General features: G+C 39.1%; 1 protein-coding gene and 1 long non-coding RNA gene across 4 annotated transcripts; one reads left to right on the top strand and one right to left on the bottom strand.

The window, feature by feature from the left end:
* Window positions 1–128: 128 nt before the first annotated feature.
* Window positions 129–11,720, bottom strand: LOC148338271 (uncharacterized). Its single transcript, XR_015842876.1, has 3 exons — window positions 11,666–11,720; window positions 10,007–10,119; window positions 129–269 (listed from the first exon to the last, which is right to left on the bottom strand). It is a non-coding gene; the product is annotated as an uncharacterized LOC148338271 (long non-coding RNA).
* On the top strand, window positions 856–27,188 carry LOC148338270 (solute carrier family 4 member 11-like). Of its 3 annotated transcripts, none has more exons than XM_088293888.1 (20): window positions 856–1,017; window positions 12,093–12,143; window positions 12,445–12,540; window positions 13,825–13,868; window positions 14,669–14,888; window positions 14,968–15,049; window positions 15,424–15,547; window positions 16,051–16,260; window positions 19,191–19,275; window positions 19,381–19,506; window positions 19,999–20,112; window positions 20,466–20,598; window positions 20,869–20,942; window positions 21,656–21,929; window positions 23,108–23,214; window positions 23,285–23,450; window positions 24,626–24,799; window positions 25,270–25,465; window positions 25,725–25,894; window positions 26,756–27,188. In XM_088293888.1, exons 1-20 carry the CDS (start codon window positions 957–959, stop codon window positions 26,820–26,822), a joined length of 2,574 nt encoding a protein of 857 aa, XP_088150014.1. In that variant the 5' UTR covers window positions 856–956; the 3' UTR covers window positions 26,823–27,188. The 3 variants fall into 3 exon arrangements, with proteins under 3 accessions (XP_088150014.1, XP_088150015.1, XP_088150016.1); XM_088293889.1 differs by lacking the exon at window positions 856–1,017 and adding an exon at window positions 7,076–7,405; XM_088293890.1 differs by lacking the exons at window positions 856–1,017; window positions 12,093–12,143; window positions 12,445–12,540 and adding an exon at window positions 13,025–13,267.
* The last annotated feature ends 705 nt before the right edge of the window (window positions 27,189–27,893 follow it).

The following is a 27,893-nucleotide window of genomic DNA, read 5'->3' as shown; positions in this document are numbered from 1 at the left end:
AACATAAAATAATTAAAAACTTAATTAGAATACTCTGGGTCCAGAGGTAATCTTTTTTATGTTTCATGCAACAATCAAATATGGATTTATATTTATATATAATTAACTCAGTTCAAATGCTTTTGAGGGTCGTATGTGGTCTGAGGATGCCCACCCCAGTTCGAGATTTATCAGGGAAGGTGGTCGTCTTTGGGGTCACCGGTGAGCTGGAGCCTATTCTCAACTGACATCCTCGACTAGTCGCAGTCCTTCGTCGAGACCGTTCACACCTACAACGAATTTCGAGTTTTCAGTGAACCACCCTTTGAAAACTCACACAGGCTCAGAGAGAACATGCAAACTCCATCTATGGAGGTCAAAGCTGAGATTGTAACCCTGAACTTTAAAGCTGTTAGACACTAGCCACCATGTCCACAATTTTGCCCCTCTACAAAAATAGCAGTACGTCACAAAACCATTTATTGAATTTAGGTTTAGAAATTCTTCAGGTTTCTTTTTGAAATATGCTATTATATCAATGCATTCTTGTGTAGGACTATATGTGCACAATACTACCGAAAGATTTCCCCTCTGTTTTTCTTTCAAACAAGGTAGCCTTACTGGAATGTTTCAGACGAATGTAAGCGATTTGAATGCATTCATGGGTTTGCATAGCCATCTAGTAATATTAGAATACCAAAAGAGAGCCATCAAGCATTGGCTGCAGTATCCTCACACCTTCCTCCCCCATCGACTTGTTTACCAACCAATGCTTCCTTATTACCTATTGCCTCAAAGTGATTGGCAGAGAGAACATTAAGGTGTTACTCATTGGTGGTGACCGGCTCCCATCAACCTCACAGTCTGGAACTGCCGAAGCGAACATCAACTTTGCGTTAGTTTCCCCTCGCATTGTGGCCTCGAATCTATAATATCACATTTTTGGGAGGGGGGCGACTTTGGAAGAGCGTCGCATAATGAAGATGAAAAAGGAAGCTGATGCCACGTCAAGAGTCACGCTCAATCGTTTTGCACAAGGTAAGTCTAAAAAGACGGGATTAATTTAATGTAATTTGTGCGTGGAACCAAGAGGAAGTCCGTCCTTATTTTGAATGCATTTGTTGCTGCAATCGTTCTATCAACCATCATTGTTTTGCGGTTTACTTTTACGATCGTTCAAACTTCTTCAATTTTGCAACATAACTATTAGGTTTGCGCAACTTAGTAAAACACCATAGTTACTTACAAATACACTCAGGACTATTTATGCTCGTAAAACGCTTCAAATTCTTTAAATATTCTATCCTTGCTACACTGAAAATGGTTGTGGAAATGGAGAGCATGAAAATGGAAATAACAATGGATTAATCACCTGAATTTGGTCAATAATATCTCATGTTTGAAAGCAAAATGGAAAACATGATATCAAATATTGGCAGATCTTTTCTAATGCATTCAACTCACAGGACATCATAACCTTCAGAGAAAAATGCATGAAAAATACTAGAGGGGTTACTCAGTTTACAGTGGCGCTTTGTTCATAGAGTAGGGACGTAACCCAAATTTGGACCCAAGTCGTCACTAACCTATGCTAACAGTAAAGTCATAATTCAATAAATCTACTGTATCTGTATGCAAACATTTTCAAACCATTATAGATAAAATACACAATCAAATATAAGAAGATAAGCATTGCGGTAGCTGAGTGTGCCTGCTTATGCTGCATGCTGACATGCTCTTATGCCACTGCACAAACTAGTTTATTTTGCATAAGATGCAACCTCGAAATGTCATACAGCATGTTGTAAAACATAAACATAGTCGATCTGAAAATGTCTCTCCAGCAAAGTGTAATACCATGACACCACTAATGCTTTAATATGACAAATTGGACACCCGTGTATGCAGTGAAGGATATCCAGATAACGGTTTACAAAAACATCTGGAAGGACAATCAGTTATTGTGCATGTCTGTAGTGTCTCTGCACACATACGAATATAAATAATAATAATGTAATCAGAAAAGTCTTAGCCATCACTGACTAAAGCAGGCTATGCATATAGACCAACAATTGAGCAAATTTGAAAAATGTTCCACTTCGCTGATTAATTTCAGCATAGGATGATCGTGAAATGTCTCTTAAGGATTATTTTTGAGAGATTTTGCCTCTCTGGCGTGGGGTGTGTTTGTCACCCAAATCATAAATATTAAAACTGTTCATTATTGCAATTGTAAATCTTGTCAACAGAAGTTTGGCCGAGCCACTGACAATGTGTTTGTCTCACGAAACGGAACGATAGCTAATTGGCCGGCCTCCTGAATCTCCTGCTGCCTTGCTTTTTCGACTATTTCTCTTTCTTCTTTGTCTTCAGACAGTCTGGATGCCCTGTAGCACCATGTTGCCTCTCATGGGTCACTCTTGGCACTATGACAGACATCTGGTTTGAGGGCAGTGACGCAAACACTGTCGGAAGCGATACCGTTATGTGTCTGGTGTTCGGTTTTGATCGTCGGATGTGCATCACATACCCTGACAACACGTTCCCATTTTTTTCTTACCAAGTGAGGGGCCTCACAAATCAGTATGTGTTCATTAGTAACGTAGATATCCTTAACCTCAGTGCACAGTAAGAATGTATGTGGTCTTTCTAGATAGACTTTGAATTGCAAAATGTGTGCTTCTCTCCTGCTTTTCAAAACTGAAAAAAAAAGTCCATGGTTGGCCAAGTGTAGAATGTTATTGCGAAGAGTGAATAAGGTCTGGAAGAGGATGCACCCTGTGACTCTTTCAACACGAGCAGTTTTGCAAATGGATGGATGGGTGAACAATCTAATGGCTAAAGAGGGCAATATGTAGCATTTTATTTCCTAAATAACTCTTCATTCTGGTTGCCATCAATGATTCAGTAAGCGGTTATTTCTGCCTATGTGTAATACTGCCTGAGTGTCTGCACATATTTTAATGTTTGACGGGCAAAAAGAGAAATTGACATACACCCTGTTGCACGTTTATAGGTCCCAGGAGGTTGAATATTATCAACACACTCATTCAGTAGCACTTATATGTGATCCATTGCCTCTTTAAAAAAAATGTGTGCGCGTGCTGGTTTTCAGCTGGCACTTTTACCCGCAAGTGTCTTTCTGGATTTAAAGTTACACCTCCCGGCTGAATTTGTGAAAATATTTAAGAATTGTGCTATTGTGAATGATCTTATAGTTCAATTTGAATCGAAAGAAAATGCAAGAGTTTTACTGATTGCGATTTCTTTCCTTGAAGAATGGTATGGTACACAGCTTACATACGTCCAAGGATTGTACTGGTAAATTTATTACTTAAATTTATAACTGTCATAGATTGTGAAAAACAAAAGTTGGAGGGAAAAACATCCTCTCTTCATGTGTTGTTTTTTTCTCCTTCTAGTTGCGCCCTCCCACTGTACTTTGGCGCAAGATTAATGTGTTACTGTACCATAAACTCCACAAAGGTTGCCCTTGCACAGAAGATTAGTTTATTAATGCAGCATCTCATTGCTCATTGTTTAGTGGTCACTGTTTGACCAGCACGGGTGATGGTGAAAGTCCAAACGAGCATACGGACAACTGAGGGAAAAGTCCTCAAAGTTGGAAGATGAGGGTCATTGTTATTCATTGAGGGGGCTTTTGTGGGTGAAGTTGCAGGGATTAGCATTTACGGCGGACACCTGAAAATTTACAAACATGTGAAAACAGGTTTTCTAAATGCAGACAAAAAGGCATCTGCGGCCTGCTTCCCACAGAGATCCTGCAAAATTCAAGCTGCAGGATGAGACTGCCTATTTTACAGAATCATTCACTATTCTTATCCTAACTGTGCAGCAACACAGCGTCCCACAATCAGATGATAGAATAACATAAGTGTCAGAATCTTGTGTGACATAAAATACTTTTTGGACAGCAACAATTGTGTTCAACGCAGCATGGTCAAAGAAATGAGTGTGACTGTGAGTGAAACCAATTCCTTTTGCTCATCCGTTATCCAAGCTCTAATACTCCCTTCAGAAGTCCCATCAATATAAAGTAGTCAAAAAACTCATTTTTTATGCTTTGATTGCTGTGAATTAAATTTTTACTCTGAGTTGCAAAATATGGCGACATAGTGTACATGTTTCAACCAACTACATGGCCTTCATATTTCAGTGAACCCCTATTCAGTGTCAGAGATATTTTCCAGACTAGTCTAGAGGTGAAAATCCGCAATATTGAGGATCAATATAAAAGTTTAATTTGTCACTCTGCGAATGTGAGTTGGCCTCATGAAGAGTTCAAATGCAAAAAAAAGTAAAAATTTTTTAAAGACTAAAATTGACTACTATTTCTTTATGCACTTAAGATATACAGTAAGTATTCCCACTTCAGGACCGCTGTCAAACGGAAATTTCCTCACCCGGAAAAAAACGTATGCACTAAATTTTCTACTCCTATATTAAATTATCGATCCTTCACACCGGAAATTCCGATATCTGGAACCCGAAAGCCATAGCGAAGTCCGCAGTAGCGCGATCTCAAGCAGTTCCCCGCTCCAAACAATGGAAAAACTTTGACTGCTCCGCCATGATCGCATCCGAAACGTAAATGACTTCTTTGGCGTGAGTTTTAATGAAATTGCGAAAGATTTCAAATTCAATCATTTACGTTTACGTCTGTAGATCATGGCATCCAAACGAAGAAGAACGGTAATGACCATGGAAGATACAGAATACTTACTGAACTCAGATGAACAATTAACACACTGAGTTGATTATACGGAGGTGGCCAGCTCGCGATCGGCAAAAATAAGGTAAAGTGTCCATCTATGCTGATAAATAACCCCAATCTTAACAATTAGTTGAAAAATTTGGGCTCTTTTTTTCTCCCCAAAAGTCATCTGTTTTGGCCCCCAAGTGACCACTCAATCTTTTTGTCTATTCAATTTATTTATGACCAATGAATGATTGAATGGATGAATGAATGATGCTTTGATTGGCGGGTACTTTAGTTGGCTAGGTTCACCCCCACAGAGGCGCAGACCTCCCTCATTTATATTTGCCATTGTCTGCAAATTAACCAATTCACATTTACATTGCCCGCTGCACCAGATTTACAGCAGTCAAGAAAATAGAGCCTATAAGAGAGTTAGGACTTGTGGGGCATTCCACAGTGCCATTTAAACACCTATAATTCACAGTTACTGTCTGACAAGTTGTGGTGACCTTTGGCTTGTCCCATCAGGGGTCGCAACAACAAGAAACTTGCTTGAGTTTGTTTGGCACATTTTCTATACCAGATACCCTTCCAGACGCAACTCACCCATTAGAGAAAACGCGGACACATCTTTTTTAACACATTGTGGGGTGCTGTGTCACTACGACAAAGCGCACACAACCATATCCTACTTTTCTGTGTGCCGGGTAAAAGGCAGATACATTGCTTGTATTCCTGGTCTGATGCCGTAGTTTTGCGTGATCACACAGTAAAAGCCTGCTGCAAACTGTATTCTTTTCAAAAAATGCAAAGCAATTGATCCAGGATTCAAATATAAAAAAAATCTGAGTCTGAGCCATGCAGTGAGTGACTGAGTCCAATAGTTAGTGATTTGAGGCTGGTGCGTGCGTGTGCGTTCAAATGATAAAGAAGCAGGGAGAATTAAATAAAACAAAATAAAGCATGATGACGCAACACTGTTCAGTACAGGATCACGAATAGAAATAAACAAAGGCTTGTCCAGTTGAAAATGACACTCAAGCATTTTTTTAAAATATAAAACAAAATGTAATCCGGAAAATTACTACCCACATAAATCAGTACAGGATCACGGATGAAAATAAATGAGGACATGTTTTGTTTGAAATGTCACTTGCAAAATATTTAAAAAAATATATTTATTGCCACCCACGTACATAATTCTGTACAATATGTAACATGCTTTTCAAGAGCTCTGCTGCCATCTATAGGTTTTTATGCTGCAAAGTAATACGGGTCATGTTCCCGTGCCTGTATTCAGAATGGTACATTTCTATAGTTACCTCAATCAAATTAAAATGCACTTTCATTTTTGCATGTTTTTTTTTCTTTATGCCACATTGCTCCCTTAAATAGTTGACCTAAAATTGGCTATAGGCTTATGAAGCTTGACATTGAAGATCACATAAAAACTAGCCATCCTCATGAATGACAAATGATCAAATGTTCTTTACTTCAATTCAAGGTTAATAAGTTAAAAACGTTTTTTAGGTCATACAAATAAAATAGGGAAAAAAAGTCAACTACAGTACTATGAAAACAAAAACTAAGTGAAGCTGAAAAGAATACATTTAAAATAAAAAAACAACTACAATGTAAATAATACACATGAATTTCTGTATCAATTGAAAAACGAGTACTTTCAGCTGCTGTTTCAGTTGTAACTTTTTTTTTACTGTTAGAGGATTATGATGCCAATTTTGATCACAGTGACCGGCTGGATGACCAGGCCAGAGTGTACTCCACCTCTCACACTAACTAAGCTAAGATAGGCGACCCTAAATATACAAATGCTATGGAAAATGGATGGATGGAAAAATAAACACCACTATGATAAACTAGTACACTGTTTCAAACACACTCACTGTACATTTTATTAGGTACCCTGGTAACTTGAAGCAAGGTAGAATTTTCAATTTCATTTACAATAATAATGACGCTCATTTTTTCTTGACACATTTAAACAAAAATTTGATCAGTATTTTCTTTTGTTGTGGGTCAGAAAAAACTTATTCTGCCAAAACCAAAATATATATCAAAAACAGTTCTCAGTATGATACAAGGTACAGAAACCACAATAATAAACATATTAATAACTTCCCGACTGTGTCAATTAAAATCTAAATTTAATATCCTTGTAAAGGCCAGACAGAACTCTGAGCTGAGATGTTGTGCAAGTGCAACTAATGTTACGACCTGAGTGGCAGTAGTAGTTGGTAACGTGAGCCAGCTCACAGGCAGAGAGACCCAGCAGGAACAAAAACCGGCCTCCACCCCAACACGTCACCTAACCACTTCCTCTTTCAAACCCATGTGCTGCTAGAGGAGGTCTTGCTCACAGTGCCTGCTGTGTATGTGTGTAAGATATTGAGAGAGTGACAGAGAGAGAGAGAGAGAGAGAGAGAGAGACAGAGAGAGAGAGAGAGAAAAAGAAAGAGAAGAGAGAGAGAGAGAGAGAGAAAGAGAGAAAGAGAGAGAGAAAAAGAGAAAAAGAGAGAACGAGAGAGAGAGAGAGAGGGAGAGACAGAGAGAGAGAGAGAGAGAGAGAACCTGTGTGTATGCAGGGCAAGGCAAACATGAAAATGATGGGTTGACCTCTTGAGAGCATCTCACCTGAACCCCTGGAGAACATGGAGGGCAAAAAAGTCCTTCATTTTGTGCCGGCCGGTAAGTTTTTTTTTTATTGTGCCGTGTGTGTGCGTGTGTGTGAATGTGTGTGTGATTGAAAAATCTCCCACGGTGCAACCTGAGCCGCCTTATATCATGTGGAGCGGAGACCTCTGCCATGTGTGTGGATTAGTTTATGATAAAATGACTTGTTTTGCTAAAGTTTTATTCACCCTTCCTATTAAGAAGATATTACGATGAGCAGCATGCTTGTATTGTTTGAAAGCCATAAAAAAAAAGTCGATATTCACCATGAGACTATAAAAGGGTTCATATGTGAGGTAGTTTTACATGCACAACATTTGCTTTGTTAAATTAGATTTTTTTTAATAGAGATTTTCCTGCACTAGCGTCTTTTGGGCACCGCAAACCGGTTAAATCTCGATCACAGGTCACAGATTAAGAAGATTAGGAAGAAGAAAAATGTCTCGTGTTATAGAGCTGGCAAACCTTTTGATTTCAAGTGATATGATGTATCCCTGTTTTTATTGTACCATTTCATAAGTGATTGTTAGTATTTGATGATTTGAAGATTAGCATCCACTGATGTCTTCGGAGAGCATTTATGGCTGAGATTATTGTTGGTCCACTGGCTACGTCCACTGCGCCGGATGAGCAAACATCAGGTGGTTTTCAATTGCAAGACGAGGTGTTGAAGCAGACGGAGCTGTGAGGCTTTCCTTCCTGCTATTCGCTTTATTTCGCGTCTGAACGTGTACACTGGGACTTCAAGTGCAAACAGCAATCATTTAGGGCGACTGAGCTCTAACTGCACGTGGCGTGACCCTGATCAAATTTGAGTGACAGGAACTTCATATTCAAAAGCCAAAGCTTGTACAACTTGTTTTCAGAGACACTACAAGGTTTCTTTTTTCCCCTGCTTGTTTCCTATTGTTCAAGGACATCCTCTTCTCGCTGATAGCGGGGCAGCAAAGATGAATACAGCATTCAGCCCAGTTAAAGGCAGCTCAGTGCATCCAGAGATTTGTTTTAGTGTCTGTGGTTTAGTTTAGTCAAACGCACTGATTCTTGATTGCTTACATGCCGGCACTGTTCAAATGTGTTAATGCTCCTCGTGTTACGTTTTGTTAGATAGATACAGGTGTCGCATTACCTCATAAAGTGGTAAAGTGTGTTTACTTGTAGCTGGAAAGGCATTTGTGTGTTTTTTTTATCATAAAATAAAAACAAACAAGTTCTTTGCATTTCAGATGTAAAACTCCAAAAATTGGAGATATAGCGAACCCACACCTATTTGTGGATTTCTATTCACAAATCCATAAATTTGTGTTTTCTTTCTGTGGAAGCTATCCTTAGCTATTTAAGACTTTCCATCACACTTTTGTGGGCTTTCTCTAATGTCCTAAGAGGCCACAAGATGCTAACAAATTAAACGAAAAAAGTGCATTTTTATTCTGCTGAGTGCTGATCTTAATGTAACAAATACCGTTTCGTTATTGTTTGACAATTGATATTTTAATGATTGTGAAGGTCACATGCAGTACATGCACAATTCTGGTATGTATTGTAAAATTACCCTGAAAAATGGCCTACTGATGATTTGATTATTATTTTTTTTAATTATATGTTGAGTCTGAAACAATACTCACGCGTTTTTGATGATAGTTGATGATAAACATTTTGGGGGGTTTACAATTCCTTTGTTTTTGCTTTTTGTGGCAGGGCTTGGTCCCAATCTATTATGAGTAGAGCTTGTACTGTGAACCGCTACTGTACATGCATTGGACAACAACAGACGTCGACTTTACAGATGGCGTGTCTTTCTGTGCATGCAATGTGTGCCGTGATTAAGATGCCTCTTCTTCATGTCGCTCTTCTGTATTAATTTATCAGGATGAAGTCAAGGGCGTTAAATAACTGATTTGCAGCCTGTCTGAGTAAAATTTACCATAGTACAGGTGTTTACATCCACTTAGTGTCACTACCAGGGGAAACAAGACAGTGTCTACTTGAGGTGTTGTTTTTTTTTCCAAGGGGATGATGCATTAGAAAGGTAATTGGGGCATGGTATGTTTTACAGCGGTATGATATGTTTATTATATTGAGACCCAAGTAGTGCATTTGATTCTTTTCATGAAAGATAGACTAGCTCTCTAGGTATAATGTTTACCACATGTGGCACCTTTCTGTACAGCATATTAAAAATACCTCGAAAGATGCTAGGGGTCTTGTTTTACAATACAGTAATTCCAATGCCAAGGGGTCAGAAAGGCAACTATTTTGAGGAGCGGTTTTAATGTCATGCTGTAGTTGCAGCATACAAACCAATGTGTCAGAGTCAACGCTTACAGTATTGGCTTACATCATAGCTCATTCTCATAGAGGACATATGGAAAATTTTTAGGTTTGTTTGTATTTATGTTGTATATCCGGAGTGCGCAGACTAGGCCTATCTAACAGTGGTACCAATGTTCTGATAACGGGCACAAACTCAAATGTTTAGCTAAGATGTTGATGTCTGGGTGGGTGTTATTTGGGTGTATTCATGTCAAGCACCACACAGATAGTGTAGTTTGGTGGCTTGGTGAGGAAAAGCTTCCGCCATCATTGGTTATTCGTGAAATCTGAATGGTGACTCACTTTAAGTGTGTGTGATCCCGTCCACTGGTCATCATTGTAACGAAAGCCGAACTCGTCATTGGCCCAGCAGTATATGGAGTGGATGAATGGCTGGCGTACTTGCATCAGACCACCTATAAAACAAAACAATTTTAGCAAGACAAGAACTTGAGTGCTTTAAAATGATTGAATCTTGTGATATAGTGACAAAAGCGTGTTACAGATATCTTGAAACTGCTTAAAATGACAGAAAACAATGCATACAGTTAAGCAGCTCCTCAACTCATTTCAACATAGTTCCTTGACACCAAAGGAATACTTTTATTGTAAACAATAATTTGCCCTGGGCACAAAAACAGCTAAATAAGTATCAAATCACAAATATGTGGGGAACGCTGTAATTATTCAAATCTATTTTGGTAGACATTTTGTGAGCAGTATGTCCCTATCGTGTATCCCGCAAATGATTAGCTAGCGTCATGAATGCCTGTGCCAAGTTGGACCTTTTCCTTGGCGACGTGACACAGTAAGTCTTGCAGACACCCTGTGTGGTACAAATAGCTTGTTGCCTGAGCTGTGAGGCTCCCTGGCATCTCACGTGAGGGGAAAAGGAGGCCTTGGGAATGTTCTGTGCTAATCTGCTGTGAGGCAGAGTCTCGCTCAGGAGGCTTCAGAGCCAAACAGCTCATCTTTACAGAAACACAACGATTGTGTATGAAAACACTGGGCACAGCTGCTCTCCAGTTTTCATTGTGGGAGTAGAATATTTGTTTTCCACTTCTCACCGCATGCTATTGCTTCCCACCACCTTTTGGAAAAAAAAACTCTCCGGATTGTGATCATGTGTCCGAGAATTGTCAATTTAACAACAGTGACAATGTCCCAAAAAACACATGACAACATATTGTGAATTTCTGAGTTTGAATCTTTTCCCTTCCTGTGAGGACTCTAACATTTAAACATACATAGCATGTTCAATGTGAGCGTGAATGGGTGTATGTGTGTCCTGCAATCACCAATTCAGTCTGAAATTAGTAGGTTTCTATGTCAACTTTTGAATTTTCCTTTCTTGTTTAGGTATATAATATAAATTATTTACTGTATTAACTTAAAATAAATCAAAATATACGAAGAACAGGGGGTAGGACTGGATAAGTCATTTACTTCTTCCTACTCTCGTTTGAACATGTAAACTGTGCTTATGACGTTCATTTTTTTCTTTTTAAATCTTTTACAATATTATAATATTTACAATAATTATTTATGATTTCACTACTGCGTTTCGATAGAGTAGGTTAGTGAAAGACTACAAATTTGAGCAGGTGTACCTAATGAAGTGTCCGACATTTTCTTCACGGAGAACAGTGACCTCCAAAGCACTAAGTGTGAACTGCAATACAAGTTAACTAAAATGATGATAAGCGGTCCAGAAAACGGACGGATTACTGAAAAACTATGATGACTGAAATTTCAACTCAATAATATATATTGTTCTTATTTATAAGTATTTAACTTAAATTAGCGTGTCGCCATGCAAGGCAGGCGCACGACTAACAACTTAATTTAAGACAACATAATTTCATAACAACAATCCAGAACATACATTAAACAAAAACACACGTGTTATTAAAACATGTTTTTCAACGAAATATTACTAATAAAGGGAATGTATATATTTACTTGCATAACAATTTGTCGCCTTCATGGTTCGACGATTTGCCTCACTGCTTCGGATTTCTTCTTCTATGGTATGACTTCCTTTATTACGTTCAAGTGCCAAACGTGATATGATCATGGATAATACGACATACTACTTCTTGTTTTTTTTATGAAGGACTGTAAGTGCCCAAAAAAATTCTTAAATAAATACACCATGAAATACTTAGTTCAAATTGTCATGTACTGCAATATCATTTTAAAATAGTTCAGCCATTACCTATTTGTTATTAGAGTCTCAATCAAAACTATGTGAACAATCAAAAGTGAACAATGTTATCAGTTCCAAATAAGTCAGTGCAATTGTTTGTTTTGCAAACGTACTAGTGCTCAATAATATTGAAACATATTTCAATGATAAACGTGCATGGTTATGTTTTGTGTTCCACAGAGGGCCCACCTACCGGGAGCTCCAAGAATGGATACGTGTTTCAGGAAATGGGTTTGTGATTTTCCATTTATTGCATTTGTGCTAATTATTTCGTGCTGACATTTTCCTTTTAGGGTCTGCTTTACAATTGCATGGACAATCCGAGTTATCTTCATAGACATCAATATTTCCTGTATGTATATTGACCCTTAAAATTTCATTAGTTAAGAGCCAACGCTTCCCTGCTGTTTTGCCTAATACTATGCCAAAGCTATACTTTTTGTGAACAGAAATGTCAGTATGTCTTTACTTATGAATATCAATTATTTGTAAGCTATTTCAATTTAAAAGTACCAAATTGGTTTATCCGCAGAGCTACGCGATGGACGAAAAGAGGATTATGGAAAAAATTCAACCATCCCCAACAAAGAACCCATCTATGACAATGAGAGCCAACTCAGCGTGTCAGGTGTGTAGTATGTGTGTGTCACAAGAGTGCAAGTAGCAATCCTGATTATTATCAGAATAACACAGTGGAAGCTGCAAAATCCTAATTAACTACTAAAAGTAGAATGTCCCAAAAGTCAAAACCGATCATCATAAAGCCTGTGAGACTTCAGCTCAGAGAACCTCTCAATATATATATATATATATAAATATATATATAAATATAAAAATATATATTTATATATATAGATATATATATATTATGATACAATATTTCTTATGCTGCATTTTTCACTACACATTAGGTTATACACACACGCACAAACGCACACGCACACACACACGCACAATCTTCTTCGATAACACTGATGACACTGAATGATAACGGGATCACCTAGGGACACATAGATTTTAGAAGACGCAGCCCTTCCTGGGAAGGAGGAGTTGACACTGATTTATAACCCGTTATCTCAAGGGTTGCCTGTCTTCCTGATCCCACAGGGACAGAGAGACGACCCAGCGCCGCTGTTTTGACTGGACCATCATTTTTATACCTCCTATTTGTTGTACTCAATAATCAAAGAAAAGTTTAGTGTATTGGGATTACATTTGGATACATTATCACCTGTAAACGTTTTAAGAATCGGGAGTAGGAATTCCATTGTGGATACTTTTTCTGACGAGGCTGCAGGGTCTCGGAGTCTTGTCCTTGTCTGAATTTCTGACAACGAGACAACTCAGCATGGCGGGTGTGTGGTATGAGTGTGCCGAAAGACAGAAAACAACAGTAATGATTATTATTAAACTATCACAATATAAGCTCGAAAGTCTAAATTATCTCCTAGAATATGACTTAAAAGTATAAATAAAATAACCGTCACGTGTAGCATCAGCAAATGCCGTGGGAGTTCAGACCAGATAACATATCAAGGATTAAACTCCACTTATAGTTTGCTTCTTTTATGATGACGATGATGCCACAGAACTGAAACAATGATAACCATAGAACAACAAATGCAACTTATTTTGAAATGCGGAGGGTCATATTGTCCAGACGAAATTTAAAAGTCTATGCACGTTTGATCTACTTTATTTATGCCACAATTAATGTTTTTTATGTATCATATTCAAATCATATTTACTGGCTCAGGAAGCTGGAATTTATTATATGTATCCCCCTTAAAACCGCCACTAACTTACTGCATGTTTTTTTTTTTACAGTGAGTCAATGATTACTTGATTAAAACAAAATCAATTTGTTTATTTGTTCATCAGTTTATTTTTGTGTTGTAATTTTTTCTCACAGACGAAGAAGTTCCAGGATTTGGCCTTTTAAACACTACAAGAAAGGTAAAAAAAAATTGCCTTTTTATCCAACATTTTTCTTTTAAACAATTTTGGAAAAAAAATATATTCAGCTCTTGATATCACATGCAAATAAACCCTTTATATACAAGCTGTGTCATAAAATCATAAAAGGTAGATTTCAAATCCAAACTGCAAGTTTTATCCCCGGGAATCTAACACACTTTCCCAAACTTCTCTGACACACTTTCAGGCACTCCTTTTTCTGGGATGCTCCTCATGATACACCATAGCTAGTATTATCTTTCATTAAATTGCAATCCTTACATGTTGCCATTCTTTATTTTTTTTTTCCACGATTTTTATCAAAAACATCATCTTGGGTACAACGGTAATAATGCTCGGAGGTCCCTCCATGATGCTTGCTTTCATGAGGTCGCCTCTGTACTACGCATCATAGTATACTGCTAGATTGCCAATTTTGAATACAATTAAAAAATATATGACTTTTCTTTCAAAAGAAAAAAAAAGAAACACTATTTGAAGATGCCAATTTCCAAATGTAAACAGACGAGAAGTCCAAGTCAAATCTTTAATAAGATTTAGCTAAGGAAGTCTTAAACTTGGTAACTCAAGTACAGAGGTGGCAAATCCAAGTCCAGAAACTAAAGACCCCTAGCTTTAGCCACAGGTGCTTCTACTCAACCGGCAGGTAAATGAGCTCCCAGCGAGAAACACCCATGGCTAAAGCCAAACTGTAGCAGGGTTTTTACTTTCTGGACCTGGATTCACCATTTCTTGACTTGAGTCAAGTCAGAGGACGCTCACCCACTTGTGCTTTGTAGTATGTGAAGCCAATGGACTTTTGCGAGGAGGTGCGCGCCCACCGAGATGTGGATACCTTCCTGGCCCAAGCAAGCATCCTCCTGGATGAGGGAGCATCCACTCTGGACGGGGTCCTGAGGCGAATGCTGAGCAGTGTGGTGGAGGATGGCCACACTGACTGTGACGTGAGCCAGGTCATGGACTCGCTGTTCACGGATGCGGGAGGGAAGGAGATGAATGGTAAGAAAGTGAAGCATCAAATGAGAATGTGTAATTTGGTATGGGATAATTTTGACGTTTATTGTTTGTACACCAACAGTTCACCTGCTGTCAGAAACCATCCAGGGGGTCACCATGACATCCACTGGGATTCATTACCAGCAGTCGTGGCTTTGTATTCTGTGAGTTCATTTCCAGGATATTGCCTTTTATAGTACGTAATTCTGTGCACCATCAGTTGGGTTTTCTCCGGGTACTCCGGTTTCCTCCCACATGCCAAAAACATGCATGGCAGGTTGATTGGACACTTTAAATGGTCCCTAGGTATGAGTGTGAGCGCGGACGGTTGTTCGTCTCTGTGTGCCTTGCGATTGGCTGGCAACCAGTTCACGGTGGCCCCCCGCCTACTTGGTTGGGTAGTCATAACTATTTTAGATGAATAACATTGAAGTAAAAGATTTAGACTTCATCTGTGTACTTAAATTAAAAAATCCTGTTCTTGCAGTGTCTGGTTTAATAGAGTATAAAAAGTGATCACAAACTGTGTGTTGCTCAGCTGCAGTGTGAGTAGCCTGCAGAGACGCCACGTTTGCATCGCACGCTTGGAGAGGCCACAGAACTGGGGGGTCGACTGCTGCGAGGCACGCTACGTCATCCTCATCCTGGCCCCACCCAGAACGGTAAGTTCACTCAACCAGTGGTTCCTGACCATTGGGAGCGATCATCACGTGTGCACACTAAATTATCCCGTCTCACTTAATCGGTTGGAAGGTAATGCATTTGTTGAAAAGATTTGTTATTTTCTACAAATGATGTATCTCTAGTAATCTGTCTATACCAGTGATGTATAGTGGCAGGCAGAACAAATAAATGCTATTCCTGTGGATGGCAAAAGATACAATTATTCTCTGTGTCCACTTGTTGCCAATTCGTCAACAGAATAATTGTGTCGTGTGCAACTACATAGGCCAAGATTACACACAAAGTAAATGGCTAAGTAAAACGACACAAAATCATCATTATTTATTATACCGACCTATCCCTCGACCAGGAATAGCAAAAAGCTCTGAGTAAATGACTCGAGTGCTAGTGTACATTGTGTACCTAATGAAGTAGTATACAAAATATGCTGTACATTTCGTAGCCAAAAACATCCTTGGAACATTTCCATGATTTTTCACAGAAAAGTACCAAGTCAGCGATTGAAGTGGGACGAACATTCGCCACCATGTTCTCGGACATTTCCTTCAGACAGAAGCTTCTGGAGACCAAGACCCTGGAGGAGTTCAAACAAGAGCTGGTCCGCCAGCGTCAACAACTCTCTGTGTTCAGAGAGAAGGCGGCTGTCGACCAGGTTGACGACTTCGATCCGCGAAGAGGCAAAGAACTTAAGGTAAGGGAAGAAATTGGCGGAAACACTAGAAAAGATACGCTAATGACAAAAAAAAACAATAAATAAATAAAGCGGAAAACGGTGGTGCTCAAAGTGGGATTCTTTTGAGCCCCTGGGGGCCCATGAGCAGTAGCTTATGGTCCGAGACATCATGCAATAAATGATGTATCCTTTAATTAAAAATTACTTATATATATATATGGGGGACCATTATTCAGGTATTTACAATACCTGTAAGTATATAGAGGCCATTGTCTGAGTTGCCTTCCCTGCTGTTGTGTCGGCAATAAAACACATTCAAAACCACATTTTATCTTTCGTGTAGCATTTCATCTTTCGTGCTCTAATCAGGCATGCAATAAAATTAAGTGCCAAATGACGTAATTATCCTGAATCCAAAATCGACTGATCAGGCCGGGGAATGAGATGCAGATGGTTTGGAGAAACAGCTGCCAAAGCCTGCCTGGCAGCGGAATGAATGCAGACCCACGTAATGACAAAACACCAAAACACTTCATTGTGTCCACTGCGTGCATCTGTACGAAACACCTAAACAGTTCCCTCCTGAGAAATCTTGTGTTTGGGTTGTAACATTGACGCAATTTGTTTCCGTGATGAGCATGAGGATGGTTAAATATTTGTTAAAAAGACTTGATAAAAAAAGGTAGTGTAGTGGTTTGCGATGCCGACTGATTCAACACATTTAATGGTCTGCACATCTTTGGTACCATACGGTCAATGTATGGTATACGGCCATACGGTATGGTATGCTGTGTATACTCTATATAATCCAATGCACTATATATAGGCCTTATTTAATAACCTGTGCACCTCCAATGTACAACATTGTACCATTTTCTTTAGACCATATGGTCTGTATATGGCCGTATATGATATTTGTACAATTTAATGTGGTGGTTTCCAAACTTTTTTGGCTTGTTTCTTTTCATCAGTTATCTGGGCTTTAAACGAGACACCTGAGTTGACGTCCAACTATTGTAATTTTTCGTGTGGCTCTGCCACAGGCTATTGATCTGGGTAATAGATTATTAAATGTCTCTACATACCTCCTGCATTGTGCTAACGTACCCCTAGGGGTACGCAGTAACCATGATTGGGAAACACCGGTCTAATGTATCATATTTAGACAGCCTTTAATGGTCAGTTCACCTCTAATGCATCAAATTAACACCATATTTAATAATCTACACACATACAATATACATACATATATACATATCCATACGTTTTAAAGGACTATTGTGCTGTCCTCGCGACACGTGCCTATGTGCAGCTATACAGCTTGCAAACTAACTAATTACTTTTCTAGCTTTTATGAATTTCTCTTGTCCTTACAGACAACGATTGTAAGGTATTTTTATAAATATAGTAACTGCAACAAAGAAAAAAATAAACGTCGAGTAGATTAATATAGTGTAGGTCTGTACACGAGCAGTTAGCTTGATGAAATAACACATTTCCACACACTTGCGTTCAAAATAAAGTACACGCTTGACTAAAATAAATGTTTATGAAATTAGAACCACTCACAAAGACGAAAGTCTTCCAAGGCTCAAGTGTTTTGGAGTATGTTTACCATGTCATGGGCTACTCTTATGCAAATACGACGATATTTTATCTTGTTTTTTTTCGGAGGTGAAATACGTCAAAGATCCACTATTGAAACAGATGCACTAACATCAACGAATTCGAAAACGATCCACAAAATGATGAGTTCTTACTCTCACACGTTTATCAGTAGTTACAACAGCTTGCACTAACTAAGCAATCGGGAATAATATACTTATTTATGAGGAAACATGAACTTATTCAAAATCTTTGACTAACACAAACTTGTGAAATAGTAATGTCTTTTCAAGACATGACAACTATATTTAATGGTATGTGCACCTTTAAGTGCCAAATATAAAGGTGTGTGCACTTTTAATGTATAATGACTAATCAAAATGGAATGCTCTGTTCATCTTTAACGGACCGTATTTAATGGTTGTTGCTTCACTAATGTACTTCAAACGTTCATATTTAATGGTCTGGGCCAGGGGACACCAACTCCCGTTCGAAAACATGCAGGATAGGTGCCTTCGAAGAGTGCCATTGGTGGGCACTTGTAATGTGCCAAATCGAGCCAAGAATGAATTCAATGTGATCTCAGGGAAGTCGATCGAATAGTGTGATATCATTCTGAATGGATGTTAGCGGCGCCGGGAGGTCACGTTGTCTCGTAGCAAGTCGTAAGTCAGTCGAGTCTTAACCTTAAATGTTCAAACAAGTTCTATAAATTACTGTGGCAAAAAAATTAAGCAACTCAAACAAGTCAAGCAAGTCGAGTCAAGTCATCACTTTGGTTAAGCGAGTTATAAGTCAAATCATACAATCTTGCTAAGTCATGAGACGCGTTTCATTTGCACGTTAGCCATTGCGCACTCAGTAGCTATACATGTGGCTCATTGGTTTATACGATTCAATACAAATTGTCTGTTACTTTACTTTGTCTTTGCAATTAAACACACTCCTGACAGAAGCTTTGTTTCTGTTTGACTAGCTATTGGTTACTTAAACTGTAACCATTACTGTAGTTAACCTGTCAAGTTTTGGCGTCTGTGTTTCACATGGTTTAGCCAACTAAGTTGCAAGTCCTAAAATTGGCAACTTCAATCTGACTCGAGTCAAGTCATGTAACAAAAATCCACCCCTTCTGATGGATAGGACCTATTACTGAAAACAAGGCAGTTTGAATATTGATCAGAAAGAACACAATGGCTGGTAGCGTGCTCAAAAAGCGCTCTGTACTATTTTAATTGTCTAAAGTAAAGTTTTCTTAATTCATTAGCGCTTCAACCTGTGTGCATATAATACGCAAACATCCTTTGAATGTCCTGACGTGCTGAAGTGGTTTTTTTCCGACGCAGTGTAAAGATTTCTTCAAAGCCGGTAAAGGTGTTTATGATGACCTTCGCCGCCGCCTACCGCTCTACCCTTCTGACTTCACAGATGGTAACTGACCTTTCAGCTCTCCTAAGTGTTGTGCTTTAAACAACCCCTTGTAAAGGAGTTTTCATTTGAATGTTTTTTATCTTTTATTTCTTACCCTGAATAAAGGTATAATTGGGAAGGACCGCTGTCTGTTGAAGTACACCACCACCGCTATCTTCCTTTACATCGCTATTCTGCTGCCAGCCATCGCCTTCGGTTCTCTCAACGATGAAAGCACAAGAGGGGAAATAGGTACTGACTTCATAAACACTTCAGAATTGTTGACACTAAATAACGCTATAGACCACAGGTGTCAAAATGAAGGCCTGGGGGCCGGAGCCAGCACATAAAGTAAGCCTACTTGCTTTATGGATTTATTATTTTATTTTTTTTTCAGAAAATCTGTCCTGACCTTGCAATTTGTCTACACTTTCAACATATATTACAAGCAAATACATTTTACAACAGTTGTCCACTGTGGACTCCAGAGTACGGCCTAACATCATCTAACGAGCACCAAAGCCTTCAAAACTTTAATTTTAATAATTTATTTGACAGGGTTTAATCTAGTTCACCTGCAAAACTTGAAAAGGAATCAAACCAAAGTTACATCAATTAAATGAATACATTGTAAATATTTGAATGGGCCCTCGGCCGCTGGGTGCAGCAAAAGTTGGGCCCTGAAGTCAAAAAGGTTCAAACCCCTGCAAGTGGACCATCCACTGAGTTTAATATATTCCCCAGATGTTCAGAAGACCATTGTAGGGCAGAGCATCGGAGGCGTGATCTACTCCTTGTTCGCCGGTTCACCACTTGTCATTCCACTGACCACTGCCCCATTGGCCATCTTCATAAGCGGTGCGTATTTCTACTCATCTTCCACTGAGAGGTTGACAGAGGTTGGAGTAAGTTGCAGATGTGCAAGTCATAAGTCAAAACCGTCTTTCTAAAAACAAAAGAAATGACATGCTGTCGTGTGAGCGATGTCACGTAAACAGGCGGCATATACGGTGTAAGTCTTAGTTAAGTTGCGTCTCATGAATACAAAGTCTAGGTTAAGTGGACTCGAGTCTTTCATAAGTTTTAGCCAAGTAATTCCTAAGACTTAGAGTTAAGTCTGGTTTAGTCCAGCCATTTGACTCAAATTCCCCACCTCAGAAACCAAAATAGGTTGTTTTATAGTTTTTCAATACAGTTGTGTTTGATTATAGTGATCCGGGGCATCTGTGATGACTACAACCTGGATTTTGACGCCTTCTACGCTTGCATCGGCTTATGGAACAGTTTGTTCCTCATCCTAGGAGGTTTTTTCAATGTCAGCCTGCTGATGAAGCTCTTCAAACGGTGAGTGGACGACAAAACACTGTGGAGGGCAGAGGGGGGGCATTTCCACAGTTAGTCGCCTGGTGTGTTATCCACCAGCCATTTAAATTCCTGTTTAAATATGTAACACTTTGCTCAATAAAACAAATTGTGACCTCAGGGCAAGGACTTTGATTTAAAAAAGTGGATGTTATGACTTCCTTTTTTACACAGTGATGTTTCATTCCGCTGCGTTGCATTGTTATGTCTGCACACGTCGAAATAACCCTGCTATGACTCTCTCTCTCCTAGCTCCACGGAGGAAGTCATTGCGTTGTTCATCTCCATCGCCTTTGTTGGGGATGCAGTGAAAGGCACGGTTAAAAGTGAGTTAATTAAATATGTTTAGTTCTGGAGATTGGCTTAGCATGGTTTCATCTAGCATTTGGTTAAATGACTTTTTTTTCCCCCTTTGAGAACACTTCCTCTGAGGATTAAATGTCTAATCATTGACTAAAAGTGTGTGTAAATTCTTTCACATTGGATAGTTTTAATTGATTTGTTTTATTTTTTTAATTAAATTTAATTTTACAATCAATTAATCAGAACCGTAAGTAATCTTTATACCGTACTTTTTTTTTGATCACACTAGTTTTATATTAAATTATTTTCATTTTATTTACTTTTTTGTTGTTTAATTTTTTTCATCTAATAAGAATTTATTTTATTAAATAGTAATGAACATAAGATACATTAAAAATAAAAATATTTCTTAGTTTTGATGAAAATGTTTTACTTTTCATTTAACTGTTTTTCATTTTAAATATTTGTATTATTTTTTAAATGAATTAGAAATAAGGCATTTCATATTGAAATGGTCTTTTTGGTCAAAATAGCTTCCAAGTTTTTTCAAAAATAAGGGTTTATTTTTATTTATTTATTTTTCACTAAATAAAAATGCAAAATAAGAACGACGATACATTCAAATTGATTTTCTAATTATGTGTGTGTAGCCTAAACACCAAAAAATTATAAAATTATTACAATGATAAGCATTTTCAAATGAATAATTAATTAAGAAGTCCTTTTTCCTTGCTAGTTTTCCAACACTTCTTCCATGATCCCACGCTGGCGACTTCAAACAGCACACTGGTGCTTCACCAGATCACAGAGGTTCTGGAGAAGATGAATAACCAGACCCTGAGCCATCACAATGCCAGCGGGGACCTGACGACGGATCATGCTGAGGGGCACGCCTCTGTCTTCCTGCCCAAGTTGCTGGTGATTTGCTCCAGAGAGATCCCCATCCTGTGCCTGCTGCTCATGCTGGGCACCTTGTGGCTGGGTTACGCCCTCTACCTCGTCAAGAGGAGGTAGGCCACTAACTGCAACCTGCCCAGGCTGTTCTTCAAAAATGGTCAGCAAATCACCCACACCTTATGAACTTTTGATTTTTTTTTTTTAATGCTGTAGTAAAAATTTTGTTGGCTGCCTTGCGTCAGATATTCAAACTCAATAGGTTTGACAGGTAAAAGAATCCCCTGAAATGCGTTCACTTGTGTATAATACTTTCATCTAGTGGCCTTTAATAGGTATCAAGAGAATTAATATGCGTTGTGTGTCACCATTCGCTTGGGTGAAATGAATTTACTTGAAAATGAATTGGGCAGATCGGCCGGGCCGGAGTACCGGACCGTCCGCCCCCAGTATGGACTGCCCAGCTCTCAACACTTGACCACTGTTAAAATGTCTCCTTCACAGAGAGTAATCCTTTGCATTGGCGGTTGAGGATTGCGTATAGTTTGAATACAACTGGATAAATCCAGTGGATATAATATAAAGTGGATCATTTTGTCCAGATGAAATCAAGTGGGACGAATGACTAGCACGAGTAGGTTTCACAGCACTTTTTCCGCTTTATTTATTCCATCCGTCACCATATGAGAGGGGAATATTTCATTTTCCACTGCACTCTATTTGTCTGCCAGCCACTGTGACCCATTTGTTTCGGCCACTTGACACGGCACTGTGAAATGTGAAAGAATGGTTTCTCTCTCTCTCTCTGCGTGTTGTGGCGAATATTTTTTTATGTTACCGTAATAAACACGGCAGCACGGCGAGGTGTTTCACAGTGAAGTATTCCCGTGTTCGAATTTCGGCTTCCCTGTGTGTCGCTTGCTGGGTTAGGCTCGATCCTGGTCACCATGACACAGATGTGCAGTCTTAAAAGAGTCATTAAAAATGCAAAAGGTAAAGACTGGGACACGACAATAGTAAGGTTATTATCCTGCAAGGGAGAGGAGAGATCGTAGCATATGTGCAATGCAGTACACAAAGTCTTCTGACTCAGGTTATAGCGAATTTCAGTTTTCTTCTGGAATTTCACCCAATGGCCGAATATACCCAATTTTTGGTGAGTCGTATATTGTTTCTTGATATTGGATAATGAGCCACATGCTGCTTCACAAAGTCGAAAGATAAGCTGCTTGCTCTGATAAATTACTACAACACAGCTGAATTATGCACCTCTACTTCTTTTCATTCCTTTCAGCCCATATATGAACAGCAAAGTCCGAGAAGTTGTGTCCGACTGCGCACTTCCCATCTCCGTGCTGTTTTTCTCCTTCGTTGGCTCCTACCTCTTCCTTGACATACAGAGTGAGTGTTCGTCTCGATGTCTTTTTTTTACAGTGTGACACATATTTAATGGTTCGCCCCCTCTCGACAGTCCCCGTGTTCAGCGTCCACAACGGGCCCGTCTTCAACTACCCGCCCTTCGACAAGCTGTCGGGCCTGAACACCCTGAGTGCCGTGGGCCTCGGCTTCCTCCTCGCCTTGCTCATCTTCATCGACCAAAACATCGTCATTTCGCTCACACACGTACCGGAGCACAAGTAAGGCACTCCTCCGCTAGAACACAATCGTAAACACCTGCCCAACCTCATGAGGTCCAGTATGAGAGCAGAAGTATTGATTCTCGGGATGAGCAATATGGTTTTAAAATATAAAATATAAAAAAAATAAATTCTCAGATTTGCACTTCAGTGTTGTCAGAAGTTGGTCGCGTTTTGTTAAAAGAGGTTGGGCAAAGTTTTTTTTTTAGCTTAAAGCAGATGTTGGAGCCAGCCAAACGGAATATACGTCCCACCGCATGGTAACCACGTGAACGGGATGCTCAATGTAAACAAGCTTTATGTCGCTCCATATCATAAATCTGCAACCAATCTTCAAAGTTTATGTGATAATCTCAATTTTTGACAACTTCAACCGCCCGCTGCAAATATTATAACAATCTACCACAATATTTTGAGCATTATGAGCTCTTCCTCTCCGTTGGTGCTCACTACAGCTTACTGACAAAAAACACTTACTGTCCATAAAATCCCAAATACTGCGGCGATGCTCCCAATAATTTCAAAGGTGGACTCACACTAAAGTCTCCCGTCTCCCACATAAGTACATAAAAACCTTACCCGATGTTATTGTGACAAATATTTTCCGTTGGTTTGCCGCAGTGCATGTTCAATGTTCATTTCAAATAAACTGCTCCCGCTGAAACAAATGCCAAAATTTTTTGTGCGAGTAGGAAGTCGTGCACATAATCGTTTTCCCATTAAGGTGACTAAATGCATATTAGCAGCATACTTGACTCTGTGATTTCCTTCCACCAGGTTGCACTGGAGAGGGGAGCTCTCGAATCTCGTTGCACACTTGAGTACAATGACAATAAAGGGATTTCTGATTCTGATTCCTTTCTTGTCATTTAGGAAAAATAATGTGAAAATGATTCTGCTTATGGTTAGGGTGTTTTATATTAATTGTATGTTTCTTAGTGGGAATTAAATTTGCAAGCAGCTTTTTGCAAAAAAAAAAAAAAAAAAAAACTCACTGCCCTGGTCGGAACACTTGCCAACAGTGACCAAATTTCAACATAGTCAATACTGCTTTTGTGAACCTAGGAATTATCTTTTAACGTGTATAGTGTATTTAGAAACAAATCTTTAATTTCACTTCACAGTGTCTGCAATGATAAAAAAACAGAAATTTGACATTAATTTCTTGGTTACAGACTTCTCAAAGGCACAGCATTCCATTGGGACTTAGTGCTGACGGGCCTCATCAACATCCTCATGTCCTGCCTGGGGTTGCCATGGATGCACGCCGCATTCCCGCATTCCTCACTACACGCCCGTCAGCTGGCCAAAACGGAACAGCACGTGGAGAACGGCCACGTCTACACCACGTGCGTCAACCTGAAAGCACAAAGACACAACACAAAACAATACAATACAATTTTATTTATATAGCGCATTTTATAATAGCTGGAGCTGTAACAAAGAACAAAACAAGCACTTGTATCATTATCATGAAGACCTTAAAAAATAAGATTCTATACATGCGGTACTTGACCCGGTTGGGGACGATTAAAGTCACGGGTGAAAACCCACTTCGGTCCTTGCTTAGTCAGTCCTTTTTTAAAAAAAAACAAAAAAACTTCGTCCTCCGTCCCCAAAATGGGTGTCCATCCGTCCGTTCCCTCCCTGGGACAGAATGCCCATCTCTGAAAATACCGGTGATAAAAACCTTGAAGAAGGCAAATCAAAACCTGTTTTTGGAACACAATGTAGTGATCCTCTTGATTGTGTTGGAATGTTATAAATGGCCAAGTCAAGGACTTCACGCTTGCTTTATTTTTTTTCCAATGTTTAATAGTATCATCAGCGTGAAGGAGACGCGTCTGACCTCGCTGGTTGCCAACATCCTGATTGGCCTGTCTGCCTTCATGCTACCAATTCCTCTCCAGTGGATTCCCAAGCCTGTCCTCTACGGGCTCTTCCTCTACATCGCCGCTACCTCGCTAGATGGGAACCAGATGGTGGACCGCATGGCTCTGCTGCTGAAGGAACAGGTGTGCAGAAATCAGCCCGTTTGTATACTTTAACATTTTGGCCCTTTAATGATGGTCATATGCTGGATCATGAGGCCCCACTTGGCCCCGATGCAAGCGGACCCTTTTCTTACACCTCTTGATTTATATTGCAGAAGTGTCAATAGAGGAGAGCATCTGTCCTCCTCTGTTTTTTTTTTTGGTTTCTTGGCTTGTTTAAGATATGTTTGGAGTGTGAACGAAGGAGATCAAAGTAACCATTTCACTTTTGTTGATATAGACGTCCTATCCCCCCACCCACTACATCCGCCGTGTGCCCCAGAGGAAAGTGCATTACTTCACCGGGCTGCAGATGATCCAGCTTATCATCCTGTGTGCCTTTGGCATGTATCCTCTGCCCTACATGAAGATGGTCTTCCCCCTACTGATGATCTTGCTCGTCCCCGTCAGGTGAAGAGAGCTAGAATTTCATTTCTGTCCCGATTAAGTTGTGCGGAAAATGTTGTTGGTGGTGACCGATTACATAATAGCATTCTGGCCTGTCTCCATCCTAATAATTTGGTATTAAAATGCAATGTTTGGTAAAAGTCACCTTCTGTTGCATAAAGAGTTGTCTTGCGCCCCCCTCCCCTACTCATTTAAGAGTCCCTATCTGTCATGAAGTTGAAACCTTTGAGATCTCTCTTCTCAGAGAAAGACTGACATTTGGCTATTATGTAAATGAACCTTTATACTGTGTTTATATATTTTGTTTATGTAAATGGGCCGAAGGACATTTTCATCGACTCTAAATGACAGTGATTCTAAATGTGCAGATTGTATGCTTGCATTTTCTGTTGACATGAATGAGCTGCTTTTTTTTCATCATGTTCGTATATAAAGTGACAGAGAAACATTTGAATCATGACTGCAATTTAGATGGACAGATGGACATTTTCATTGCTTTTGATTAGACTGACTGTCATTTCCATAATCTGCATATGCAAATAGGATGACTGATGTTGTTATTATTTGTAAGCATCTTCATTGTGTGGGTGCGTTTGTGTGTGAGTGCTTGTAAATGGACAGTCATACATTCATGTTTGCATTTTCTGATTATATTATGAATTGCCTTTTTTATGTATTCTTGTAAATGGAGCTAGAGATATTTGCATTATCACTGTGCATAAAAGTACTTACATAAAACACCCTTATCTGTTTACATTGAGTCTTCCGATGTGTGTATAGAAGTGTATAAATGAGCATGCTTTTTTTTTTAAGACCTGTATTTCTATATGACATTGATAATGTTTTCTGTGTGTTTTGCTTCAGGACCAGCTTACTTCCGAGAATTATTGACGCCAAGTATCTGGACATCATGGACTCACAGCACATGTAAAACAAGAGAACATTCAAAAATATGAAGAAATACAAAATGGAGGAAATTGACTCTTAATCAGTGTAATTATCGTAATCATTGTTAACTACTTTACCAACCATTTCCTGCAAGCTAATCAGTCTCGAGCGACCATTAGTATCCACATAAAAAACAAGTGCAGATATGATTATTCAGGAAATCTAGAATAATTCTCAATAAGTTCTCTTTCTGTTTTGTTATTTGTTTTTTGTATGCGTCTGTGCATTTAATATAGTTATTTTTTTATAATATGACCCATTTTTATTTGAGCCTCACTTGTGCAATACAAATTGTTGTACTGAAATTTTGGTTTAATAAATCAGTTCATCATTTTAATGAAACTCGGAATCTACTTGTTGCTTCCTTTTTTTTTTGGTTTCAAAATGTTACATCTTAAGGATACGTGTAATGTGAAGTATGCTATTATATAGAGAATTGGCTCAGTGCAGTTGCAATGTGGGCATTAAACCGAAAAATTGTCCACAAACGAAGCACTTCCACTGACTTAATTGTCTTTTTGGATTAATTTGACTGAGCAAAACCACAACTGCCTGAGAGTGTTGTGTGGAATTGCTCCAGTAGGTGGCGGTACAAGCCAAGCAGCTGGAGATGTGCGAGCTATGTTGACCTTAGCAGAACATGACAGAGTCATTTCTATGATAAGGAGCCACACAAAAATGGTACCAGTTTTGCATCAGCTACTACTAAAATGGGGGCCAAAGCAGCCTGGGATTTAACTGGCAGATGTTAAATTCCAATTTGATTCCGCACGCATCAAATGTATGAAATAAATGGCCACCACTATTTCATACTTGCACTCTGCAGAAAAGTAAACAAACGGCTCTGGAACAATGCAACATTAAATTCTCACTGTGTGTGCTTATACGGTGCATCTATACCTGTGTGTGTGTGTCCATACAGTATTTAATAGGACATAACATTTTAGGGATCGAACCCACAACCTCTGTGTTGGGAGACAACCATCTCTACCATCCATCCATTTATTATCTGCTCTTCTTCTCCTCACAAGTGTCGCAGGGGTGCTGGAGGCAG

Source organism: Idiotropiscis lumnitzeri, chromosome 4 (assembly GCF_059441095.1).
Source record: "Idiotropiscis lumnitzeri isolate Australia: NSW breed Sydney's pygmy pipehorse chromosome 4, RoL_Ilum_1.0, whole genome shotgun sequence".
Lineage (NCBI taxonomy): Eukaryota > Metazoa > Chordata > Actinopteri > Syngnathiformes > Syngnathidae > Idiotropiscis > Idiotropiscis lumnitzeri.
Note: the sequence above shows the minus strand (reverse complement) of the source record. Positions and strands in the feature narration are given on the sequence as shown.